The 12,459-nt window shown below is 40.7% G+C and overlaps 1 protein-coding gene across 1 annotated transcript; it reads right to left on the minus strand.

Annotated features, from left to right (window-relative positions):
• Positions 1–955: 955 nt before the first annotated feature.
• On the minus strand, positions 956–12,229 carry ndufb10 (NADH:ubiquinone oxidoreductase subunit B10). The gene is made up of 4 exons (XM_072268639.1): positions 12,026–12,229; positions 6,381–6,519; positions 5,215–5,354; positions 956–1,217 (listed from the first exon to the last, which is right to left on the minus strand). The coding sequence occupies exons 1-4, from the start codon at positions 12,171–12,173 to the stop codon at positions 1,120–1,122; spliced, it is 525 nt and encodes a 174-aa protein (XP_072124740.1). The 5' UTR covers positions 12,174–12,229; the 3' UTR covers positions 956–1,119.
• Between the last annotated feature and the right edge of the window lie 230 nt (positions 12,230–12,459).

The raw sequence follows: 12,459 nt of genomic DNA on the forward strand, positions 1-12,459 counted from the left end.
GAATCAGATTTATTATCATTGGAATACATTGTGAAATCTCTTGCTTTGCAGCAGCAGTGCAATATATTAAAATACTATGAATTACAAAAATATTAAAGTAGTGCAAAAAGGAGAGGTACTGTTCATCAATTCATGGGCTTTTCACAAATGGTAGAGGGGAAGAAAGTTTCTAAAACAATGAGTGCTTGTTTTCAGGGTGGCATATCCTGGGTGGTGGGGATCCTTAATGATGAATGCCAACTTTGTTTACTTCAGTTAATTATGGAGTCTAGCCCAATAATTGTTCATTTAACATTTAAAATACCAGTTGTAGAGCCATACCTTTCTCTCCAAAACCAAATTTAAAATCACGCTCATTGGTATCTAGAAGGAAGGTGGACAAAGTAATATGCAAGGTGGACAGTAGCTGAAGAAAATTAAGTTTCAACAACTGACTTAGTTTTTATAGAATAAAGATAAAAACCTCAAAAGAAAAATGGCATATGGCCATCCAACCTCTGTTTACAATTTAGCAGCTTTCCACCATAGTTAACAGATTGTAATAATTTACTTTGCTGATCAGGTTACTCTAAACCAATTTTGAGGTGCAATATACATACACAGTGATATCAAATACAAATTAGGATTTTGTGGAAATATCCTACCCTTGCAAACTTCATACAAATAAAATTGAGGATGATGTTCCAAATTCATTTACACTTTGGAAATTGTTAGGCATAGCATTAACTGAATCACAAAAATACCTTTGCAATACCAGGATAATTGAGAAGGTCAGGTAGTGCTGGATATGTTTAACCAAAACACTGGTAAACTCTTGTGAGTGGAGAAGCTAAAATTTTTCCAAATGAACACTACTGAAGTGAGAGCTAATTTTCTAATCTATAAAGTGCAAATATTACCTGCATTTTCCGAGGGTCACAAGGACCAAAACATCCAAAGTATTGACAAGCATAGGTTACAGATTAGACATTATTTATTATTTAGAAGGTCCATGTATCTTAATCACATTCATGTGAAATTTAGCATTCTGCACAATTTGAACATATTCAGACTATACACGAGTGATGGTTATCACACATTTCATTTAAAAATGACCACAGGCATGTTTGGCAAGGGCTCTCATGCTTCACCTTTTGCCTTTTTTCTTTCCTCAATCATTCGATGTTTCTGCTTCATTAGACATTTTTTGGAACTAGCATAAGCCCCAAGATCACCATCTAAAAGAAGAGGGGGAAACCATCAGCAAGGGAATGCAATTTAAAAAAAAATTCCATCTACTCAACTATTTATATGCATCTCAAGGGGGAAAAAGTGGAAAAGAAACATGGCACATCCAGTTACCTACTGCAAGGAATTCTTCCAATAAATTACACTCTTCATTTTCAACTTTGAAATCTTTTAGTAAAGTGTATGTATGATTTCAAACTAGAAAAGGCTGCTAGTGTCATACACCATGGAAACAGACTGTTCAGCCCAACTCATCCATGCCATGCAGAATGTCAATCTAAGCTAGTCCTATTTGCCTGAATTTAGTCTATATATCCCTCTAAATCAGGGCACCCCAACCAATGTTGTGCCATGGACTCCTACCATTGACTGAGGGGTCCATGGATCCCAGGTTGGGAACCCCTGCTCTAAACCTTTATTTCTAAAATCCACGCACCTGTCCAAATCTCTAAATAGCTCTAATCAAACTTGCGTCTACAGCTTCTTCTGGTAGCTCATTCCATACACCCACCACACAATGTGCACAAAAAGTTGCCCTTCACGTCCATTATAAATGTTTTCCTTCTCACTTATAGTTTTAGATGCCCCTGCAGTGCCTCTCAGATTTTACTTATCTCTAAGGTACTTATCTCTCTGACTTTAACGCTCCAAGGAAACATGTCTAGCCACTGCAATCCTGTGCTCAACATAATGACCAATAAAGGCCTTTTTCACTTCCATTCCAGTCCTTATGAGAAGGGTCTTGGCCAGAAACATTGACAGTTTAATTATTTTCATAGATGACCCTGACCTATTGAGTTCCTCCAGCATTTTGTGCGTGTGTGTTTGCCTTCTTCACTAATCTGTCTACTTGTGGCACCACTTTCAGGAAACTATGTACCTATACCCCAGGTCTACCTATTCTACAACACTCCCTAGGGGACTAGCATTTACTGTGCAAGTCCTGCTCTAGTGGGACTTCCCAAAATGCAACATCTCAACTTGTCTAATTTAAACTCCATCTGTTATTCCTTATGCTGTTTCTCTAGTTCATTTAAATCCTTTTGTAATATTGAAACCTTCTGTACTGTCCACTATACCACTGCAAACTAGTTATAATGCATTATGTGAGCAAGTTCGTATATATTTCAGCAGGGTATACAACTTGGATGCTCAAAAAGACTTTGCTACACAAGATTCAATACTATTTTATACAACTGATCTAATACTCTAAGATCCAGTAAAAGATCAGATGTTTAATTGGAGCTTTCTCAAAAATATTGATACAGATCCATAAAAGGACATTAAGATAAATGACCTAAAGCTAATGGAAAGATTTTGTGTTGCAAGCCAATATCCAGGTGCAATGATCATCAGCTAGGATAGCAAATACTACACTAGCTTTTAAGAGAATTTGAGAAGGGGAATGAACATACTGTAATTGTACAGGCCAATGGTGACACCACACCAGGAGTATGCAATTGAAATTATGGTCATCAACATAGGAAGGATTTAAAAAAAAAATCAGGAGTAAGCACGAGGTCAGAATTAGCAAAGCCAAATCTCAAACAATTACTTTACAGAGATGTTCGATGTATCAGGTGACAAGGACTAAACTAACTGAGACAAAGGAGGCTCGAAAAATGTGAAGCGAGGTCATGTACAGACAAGGGCAACATTTAAAAAGATGAAAATACTACAAAGCAGGTTGAGCAGCATCAGTGAGAAAGTGAGAAATTATCTTCAAATAAGGATGTCAGAGTTAGAGGAAGAAATAAGTAACTTGGTCCTTCAAATTTCTGTACCTCCATCGACATAATGACCAATCTTCTACCTCAATACCACTCTCCTGCACTATCGCTATACTCGTTGACTCTCACAATATTCAGAAATCTATAAACACAATGATAAAAGTCTCTGCCACCCGCCCCCCCCAACCACCACAGGGAATTCCACAGATTCATTCATTATCCTCTGGTTGAAGACATTTCTCATCTCCATTTTAACTGCTTAAACTGGCCTGAAACCATGACCCAATTGTAAACTCCTCATACCAAGAGAAACATCCTCTCTGTATCTGCCATGCCAAACCCGGTCTGATTTTTGTAAGCTTCAATAAGCTCTTCTCCCAGTCTAAATTAAGAGAACACTGGCTCTCTACACACTGACTCCTCATACAGCAAACCCTTTAGATGCTAAACTGGTTCCCAGACTCTCTGCTGTAATCACTCTAAAGCAGATATATCTTTTTTTAATGTAAAGAGACCAAATCTATACACAGTACTTTCTCACCAATGGCCTATATAATTATAGAATTCTTTTTATTCCTATTCAAAATCTCTTGCAATAAAAGTTAACATACCATTGGCCCTCTTAACTAATTGTTACACCTGTATGTTAGCTTTCAATTACTTAGAAGAACATCTCTTTGAAAATGAACAATTCGTAGCATATTGCGATTTAAAAATATTATGCTTTGTTCTCTGCACCAAAAGGGAATCTTCATATTTTTCCACATTATGTTCTATCTGCCATGTTCTCACTCAATTAGCTCATCTTCCTCCTCCTTAAGCTTTTGAACATTCTCATTATTAACAATACCGCCAAATTTGTTACCATCAGGAAATTGGGCACATGACACATGACTCTCTCTTGCAGATCACTGTTACAAGCACTAATTCTGCTGTAACTCAATTACTTGCCATTCTGGAAAAACCTGTTTATTCCCAATTTTTGCTTCTGTCAAGTAACCAGTTTATAAACCATGCCCCAATTCAATACATTAACCAGACTAAGTGGTACTCTATCAAAAGTCTTTTGAAAATATGAATACATTCTCAGCTTTGAATCAATTTATTCTACCAGAAATATTCTCAAATTACTTCCAAGATTAGTTGAAGACATTTCATCATATTTATATATGCAAAGAGAATTCTTACACCAAGAATTATTACACAAAGGCATTGGTCAGACCGAAATTGATAAGCAATTTTGGGTTCCTTACCCAAAGAATGATGTGTTGGCATTGGAGAGGGTTCAGAGGAGGATCACGAGGAAGATCCCAGGAATGAAATGGTTATTGTATGAGGAGTGTTTTATGGCTGAGCCTGAGCTCACTGCAGTTTAGAAGAATGGGGGTGGGGTGGGGAGAGACCTCATTGAAACCAAATATTTAAAGGCCTAGTTAGAGGGGACATGGAGAGGATGTTTCCCATAGTGGGGAAGTCTACAACCAGAGGGCACAGCCTCAGAATAGAAAAACATCCTTTTAGAACTAATATGAGGAGGAATTTCTTTAGCCAGAGGGTAGTGAATCTGTGGAATTCATTGCCGCAGACAGCTGTGGAGGTCAAGTGATCGGGTATATTTAAGGTGGAGGTTGATAGGTTCATTAGTAAGGGTGTCAAAGATTACAGGGAGAAGCAGGAGAATGGGGTTGAGAGGAATAATAAATCAGCCATGATGGAACAGAAGAAGACACTTAATGGGACAAATGCCTTAATTCTGCTGCTATGTCTTATAATTTTATTGCCAGATCAGAGCAGAAGTTCAGATGAAGTGTGACAAACCTGAAACATCGCCTTTTCCTCTCTCCACAGATACTGCCTGGCTTGTTGAGTTTTCCCAGTATTTTCTATTCTTAATTAATTTTTAAAAATATTTTCAGAGACAATCTTGACAATCTAACAGCTGAACAGAACTGTGTGGGTTAGGATTTGGACATTAGGCTTCAATGAGCAAGTTTATGAACATTGACTGTAATACGGGAGGACAGCCAATGAGGCAAGTGAATAATGTGTGTCTTGAGGATGTTCTGTACCTCATGCTACATGCCCCTGATGTCACTGCAAGTAGGATTTTCATTGCATCTGTGCATAAATATTATGTACCCAACAAACTTTACTTTGGAAGAAAGGGCTGATGGAAATGGAAATTTCAGGAAACGAGCTGAGCCAAAATTGAAAATGGAATTTTCATTCAAATAACTACGCCGTAAGAGTTACTTACATCTTGACTCGTAGCCTTTAGCTGCTTCCTTGAACTGGTCCAGTTCTTTGGCGCAGTTCTGTACGTAGCTGTTACCTTCCCGTTGCTGGCAGGCCCTCAGACGCTCCTGGAGAATTTTAATAATTTCTTGATCGACTTTGCTGAAGTAAAAGGTGCAGGTTTATTTAAAACAAAGAAAAGTTTTACTTGATTTTAGAAGATTTACTGGTTTGGTATGATCTATGTGGTTTAGCCATCACTCAATATTCGATTTCCAACAACTCTATCCATGGCTTAACCCTAGACTTCATTACTTGTTTGCTTTGACTTTCAATGAACTAAGTACATTAAATATACAACAAAAATCACACATAACCCTGCCTACAAAAGACAGCAATGAAGAAGAACTGAAACTAGCAACAGGCCTGACCTTTATAAGGTGTGATAGATTTCCCCCTTTGTCTGAGAACATGTATATTCTCTAAAACCCCAATCCTCTAGCTGAATAGATGCTGCTCAGGGAGAGTACAGATTAGGTCCAAAATAATGAGGGCTGAGAAAAGGGCTAAAAAAAAGAAACCCAAACTGTTGAAGTTTAATACAAATTTAATATGCTTTTTATGCTTTTCGACTCTCCTTTTTCTACATTAAACAAACAGTCTTGCTCATTTTTAGGATTTGTGTAACTGTATCCTGGTTTAGTTTACTGCTTTGCTCCAGTCAGTACCTTAACCAAGTCAAGAAAGACAGAAGGTACAAGTTATTGAAAAAAGTGAAAGGGAGACAAAACCAAGGGAGAAATGCACAGGAGAATCAGATCTCATGTAAACTATTGGAAAAAAAAGTCACTAATATTCCTTTTGAAGTGGCTTTCTTGAAAATTACTGGCACTACATTACAGAGATTATGAGTATCTACCTAGATAAAATGCTTGTAATTTTGCTAGTGTACAGTTTTCTCTCCTTCCTGCTGGGCTTCAAAAGATTGGCTACCCCATGCCAGAAGAATGAAGGAAATAGCTCAGGGAAACACTTTCTAGTTCCTGATGTACTTTGGTATGTGAGTAGGAAACCAACCTGAATAACTTAACTGAAATCATTGTCTGTCTCCATTCCATAAGAACAACCATGTTTGTCTCACCAGCAAAACAGTACTTTCAAAATTAAAAATAAGAAGTAGGTACATACTAATCCCTTCTCCACTGCATCTCTGCCTCATAATAGCACAGGTAATCACCCAGTTGACAGTCAGTCAAATCTGGCACTCGTCTGAAATTCTGATGGTAGTAGTAAAATTTATTCTTTTGTTGTTGCCGTTCCACCCATTCTGCAAAAATAAAAACACTACATTCAGTTTGTAAGCAAGTCCATATTCAAAATTTCTCAAGGAAACTTTTTTCTTAACCAATGGATTTGCAGTTGATTTTGGTATTTACCAGAATACATGGGGATGAAACAGTTAGCAGTTTAGGTGACTGTTTCCATGTGAATCTTTGGTTGAGCTTCAACCATTACTATGAAGTGTTAGACAACTGTACACGAGTCAAGTTTGGTTTCACAATCTCGAAGCAGTACTGCCCATGTTGAAAAGGAAGATATAACATGGATGCAAAAATGTTCAACCTACAACTACACAACTCTTCCATTAATAATGGAAGTACAGCAACAGCCTCTTTTGTAGAAAGGATTTCAAATGCTGGAACATCTGATACAAACAAGGAATATATTTGATTCAAGCCAGGTGAGATTATAGTTGTTCAGTCCATAATCAAAGTGGGATGGACAATCATACTTCCTAAGCACACAGTTGAGAGAAATGGCATAAGGAATTACAGGAGCAAGTGATATGGCTCCTGAGACTACTTTATCAATCAATTCAATCACAGATAAATCTTCTACCTCATTCAATATTTAAATCAAATAGTCAAAACCACCAATTAAAGAAGTTTAAAAACTCAAACACGAGAAAATCTGTAGATGCTGGAATTTCAAGCAACACACAAAGTTGCTGGTGAACGCAGCAGGCCAGGCAGCATCTCTAGGAAGAGGAGCAGTAGACGTTTCAGGCCGAGACCCCTCGTCAGGACTAACTGAAGGAAGAGTGAGTAAGGGATTTGAAAGTTGGAGGGGGAGGGGGAGATCCAAAATGATAGGAGAAGACAGGAGGGGGTGGGATGGAGCCAAGAGCTGGACAGGTGATAGGCAAAAGGGGATACGAGAGGATCATGGGACAGGAGGTCCGGGAAGAAAGACGGGGGGGGGGGGGGAACCCAGAGGATGGGCAAGGGGTATAGTGAGAGGGAGAAAAAGGGGAGAGGGGGAGGGGGATAGAGAGAATGTGTGTATAAAAATAAATAACGGATGGGGTACGAGGGGGAGGTGGGGCATTAGCGGAAGTTTGAGAAGTCGATGTTCATGCCATCAGGTTGGAGGCTACCCAGACGGAATATAAGGTGTTGTTCCTCCAACCTGAGTGTGGCTTCATCTTTACAGTAGAGGAGGCCGTGGATAAACACATCAGAATGGGAATGGGACGTGGAATTAAAATGTGTGGCCACTGGGAAATCCTGCTTTCCCTGGCGGACAGAGCGTAGGTGTTCTACTGCCCCACCGAACTAATTTCTGCATACCTCGACACAGTTTTATCCCCCTTTGTTCAATCCCTTCCTACCTATGTTCGTGACACTTCTCACGCTGAAACTTTTTGATGATTTTAAGTTCCCTGGCCCCCACCGTTTTATTTTCACCATGGATGTCCAGTCCCTATATACTTCCACCCCCCATCAGGAAGGTCTCAAAGCTCTACGCTTCTTTTTGGATTCCAGACCTAATCAGTTCCCCTCTACTACCACTCTGCTCCGTCTAGCGGAATTAGTCCTTACTCTTAATCATTTCTCCTTTGGCTCCTCCCACTTCCTCCAAACTAAAGGTGTAACTATGGGCACCTGTATGGGTCCTAGCTATGCCTGCCTTTTTGTTGGCTTTGTGGAACAATCCATGTTCCAAACCTATTCTGGTATCTGTCCCCCACTTTTCCTTCTCTACATCGACGACTGCATTGGCGCTGCTTCCTGCACACATGCTAAGCTCGTTGACTTCATTAATTTTGCCTCCAACTTTCACCCTGCCCTCAAGTTTACTTGGTCCATTTCCGACACCTCCCTCCCTTTTCTAGATCTTTCTGTCTCTGTCTCTGGAGACAGTTTATCTACTGATGTCTACTATAAGCCTACTGACTCTCACAGCTATCTGGACTATTCCTCTTCTCACCCTGTCTCTTGCAAAAATGCCATCCCCTTCTCGTAATTCCTCCGTCTCTGTCGCATCTGCTCTCAGGATGAGGCTTTTCATTCCAGGACAAGGGAGATATCCTCCTTTTTTAAAAGAAAGCGGCTTCCCTTCCTCCACCATCAACTCTGCTCTCAAACGCATCTCCCCCATTTCATGCACATCTGCTCTCACTCCATCCTCCCGCTACCCCACTAGAAATAGGGTTCCCCTTGTCTTCACCTACCACCCCACCAGCCTCCAGGTCCAACATATAATTCTTCGTAACTTCCACCACCTCCAACGGGATCCCAACACTAAGCATATCTTTTCCTCCCCCACCCTCTCTGCTTTCCACAGGGATTGCTCCCTACGCGACTCCCTTGTCCATTCGTCCCCCCCCATCCCTCCCCACCGATCTCTCTCCTGGCACTTATCCTTGTAAGCAGAACAAGAACAACACATGCCCTTACATTTCCTCCCTTACCACCATTCAGGGACCCAGACAGTCCTTCCAGGTGAGGCAACACTTCACCTGTGAGTTGGCTGGGGTGATATACTGCATCCGGTGCTCCCAATGTGGCCTTCTACATATTGGCGAGACCCGATGCAGACTGGGAGATCATTTCGCTGAACACCTACGCTCTGTCCGCCAGAGAAAGCAGGATCTCCCAGTGGCCACACATTTTAACTCCACCTCCCATTCTGATATGTCTATCCACGGCCTCCTCTACTGTAAAGCTGAAGCCACACTCAGGTTGGAGGAACAACACCTTATATTCCGTCTGGGTAGCCTCCAACCTGATGGCATGAACATTGACTTCTCAAATTTCCGCTAATGCCCCACCTCCCCCTCGTACCCCACCCATTATTTCTTTATATACACACATTCTTTTTCTCTCTCCTTCTTCTCCCTCTGTCCCTCTATACCCCTTGCCCATCCTCTGGGCTTTCCTCCCCCCCCCCCCTTTTTCTCCCTAGGCCTCCTGTCCCATGATCCTCTCATATCCCTTTTGCCAATCAACTGTCCAGCTCTTGGCTCCATCCCTCCCGCTCCTGTCTTCTCCTATCATTTTGGATCTCCCCTTCCCCCTCCCACTTTCAAATCTCTTACTAGCTCTTTTTTCAGTGAGTCCTGACAAAGAGTCTCAGCCCAAAATGTCGACTGTACCTCCAATTAAATAAGTTTGTTTTCTCAGTTCTAAGTGGCTTCCTATTGTGCTCAAAGGACATCTGAAATGCAGTGAAATAATTCAATAGATCAAAAGACTACCTATTTTATGGATTATAGACAAACTTGCAGTCTCCCTGCATGCAGCAAAACTTAGACAAAAGTTGTAGGCATGGATTGAAAAGTAGCAAAAACCCAGAACTGCCAGGCCGTAACTATTTCCAACAAGATAAAGTGACACTGCGGTAAAAAGGTCACTTATGATCTTCTTAAATGGCACAGCAGGGACAGGGAGATGAAAAGTCCTCTCCTACATCTATATTCTGATATTCACATAACCTTTACAATCTAAGGGATTACTACTTTTAACTCCACTATTAGCAACATCATGGAGGTCACTGTTGCCCAGAAGCTCCACTGGGCCAGTTCCATAATACTGTAACTACAATAGCAAGTTAAAACTTCAGTTGGAACTTGCTTACATCATCTCCTCAACCACTTCAGCTTTTTCACCATCTTCAATGCATATGTCAGAAGCCTAATGGGATGCTCTTCATGTGCCTGGATGAATACAGTTCAAAAATTTCAAGATGCCCCATATTATCAGGGCCACTACCATGATTGTGCGTTTCCCCCCTCCAACACTATACTGACTTCATTGTGAACCAATTTCAAAATGCCCTGCAGTCACTCACCACGACACTTCCAATTGTCTCCCAATCCGGCCCATACTACAAAGAGCAGCATCCCACCTTAATTTGCACACCATTCCTCCCAGACTTGGAATTATTGTCAATAGGTCTAATTGCTGAAATCACTACACAACTACTTGCATTAGGGTTAGCATAAGCCTAGCCTAGCCCTACCATCTGCAAGTGGTTTGAGAAGATAACTCATCACCACCTTTTCACAGGTAATTAGCATCAGGCAATAGCAACATTCCAAAGAAACAATCTTAAAAAACACAGTTAACACATTTTTCTACTGTGGAGATAGCAAATACTGATATTAAATAAATTACAGTGCATTGTTTCAAAGGCTTTTTCTATCTGAGTATAATTATGAGTTTTGTGAGTGGTTACATCTTTTGTCTTCCTATCTCAAAGGGTCTATTATTAAGCTTTTTTTTGTTAATGACTATAGTGAACAGTAGGCAATAACTGGACATCATGTTGTTGTACAAACTTTACAATTATAGTAGTATTTCTTCACTTGCCTAATTTTTAAATCTCCCTTACCATAGGCCTGACAGGTGATTCGGTGAACAAGTTTCCACTAAGTTCATCAATTTTACTCTAAAATAAGTAAGTAGAAACAGAGTGATCCAGAATGTGGCACCCTCTTTCAGGCAATCTCATCAAATTACAAATGCTATTCAACAAGTCTATTGAATTAACTAATATACCATCATTATCTGGCCATAGTGAACTTAACCATAGTTTTGTATCCTTGAACTAAGTACTGCAAGAAGATGGAACCAAAGGAATGTTTCATCCACAGCTTGGAGAGAAGGTCCATTTCTTCCCAGCAAGTACAACAGTAGAACAGGCAGTTCTGTCTTGGATCTAAATATGAACACCCTACTGCACATGTGCCTCTTCAGTGTTGTACAGCTAAAACTCATCATAAATGACATTTGAGTTTTCTCATCGTAGTTGAGGAAAACTGCACAGTTTGTACAAACCCATCAGACATGGGGGGGGGGTGTGGAAATGAGACATACAAAAAAAAACAATTGACACATACAAAATGCTGGAAGAACAAAGCAGATCAGCATATATGGTGGAAAATGAAGAGTGGATGTTTCCTCAACACTGGTTTAAAAAAAGAGGGCAGAAGTCATAATAAAAAGGTGGGTGAGGAGCACAAACTGACAAGTGAATAAAAAGCACAATGCAGTCCACACCCAGAAAGCCCAAGTCTCAAACCTGAAAGGAAGCAAATGTTGACTTTTTAAAAATGTAACATTCTTCTGATTCTCACAGGACAAGATGGGTTTATGTCAATTTTTTGAAATTCACAGTAGGAAATGAAATCTCCAGCATCTGTTGCACAGGGTATTTACAATGTGACAAGAAATACAGATTAACCCTCTTTTATATATGCACATTATAAATTAAATTGCTAGAATTCTAATGAACCGTAAAACTGAAAAGTTAACTGTTTTTTCTTCCTCTCTCCCAGATGCTGTTTGACCTGATGAGTCTTTCTAACGTTTTCTGCTTGAACAGACACCCAGCATCTGCTTTGGAACTAAAACTGAAGGTGCGTGTGCTTTAGGTGCTAACACTCGCTGTGACTGCAAGCACTTGCCATTGCAAACACTTCTGCTCAGTGAAGGGCATCCCTGGCCCAGGACAGAAGTCGGCCTCATCCACATTCAACCCTCACTCACCCCTGAAGGTTGTAACCGGTAAATCCACCGCATAGTAAAAAAGCTTGCTAGCAATAAATGCAGGATTGGGCAGGGCGGTCTGCTTGTCCACTACCGGAGTCCGACTGGCAGGCTGTTTGTAAACGTCCTTGTCCCCATCTTCCGGCATTGCTGCTACAGTACCTTGGTAAATGAACCAGGACCAGACCGCGCAGGCGCACTTACACCGGCGTATGGAGCGCCCCTCGTGCGAAAGGACGCACTACGTATTGCTATTCACGCCACGGAGACACACACAACATGGCGCCACTTGTACACAGAGACACACACAACATGGCGCCACTTGTACACAGAGACACACACAACATGGCGTCACTTGTAAATAAAGACACACACAACATGGCACAACTCGTGCACAAAGACACACAGAGCATGGAGGCAAAGCCAACTTTTTT

The sequence above is a fragment of the Mobula birostris genome, chromosome 9 (genome assembly GCF_030028105.1).
Source record: "Mobula birostris isolate sMobBir1 chromosome 9, sMobBir1.hap1, whole genome shotgun sequence".
Lineage (NCBI taxonomy): Eukaryota > Metazoa > Chordata > Chondrichthyes > Myliobatiformes > Myliobatidae > Mobula > Mobula birostris.

Excerpts from the sequence above, each read along its gene's own strand:
- ndufb10 (XM_072268639.1), bottom strand. The coding sequence starts at position 12,173 with ATGCCGGAAGATGGGGACAAGGACGTTTACAAACAGCCTGCCAGTCGG. Across the intron at positions 6,520-12,025 it reads ACCGGTTACAACCTTCAGGG|AATGGGTGGAACGGCAACAA; the intron begins GTGAGTGAGGGT and ends TTATTTTTGCAG. Across the intron at positions 1,218-5,214 it reads TAAAGGCTACGAGTCAAGAT|ATGGTGATCTTGGGGCTTAT; the intron begins GTAAGTAACTCT and ends CTCTTCTTTTAG.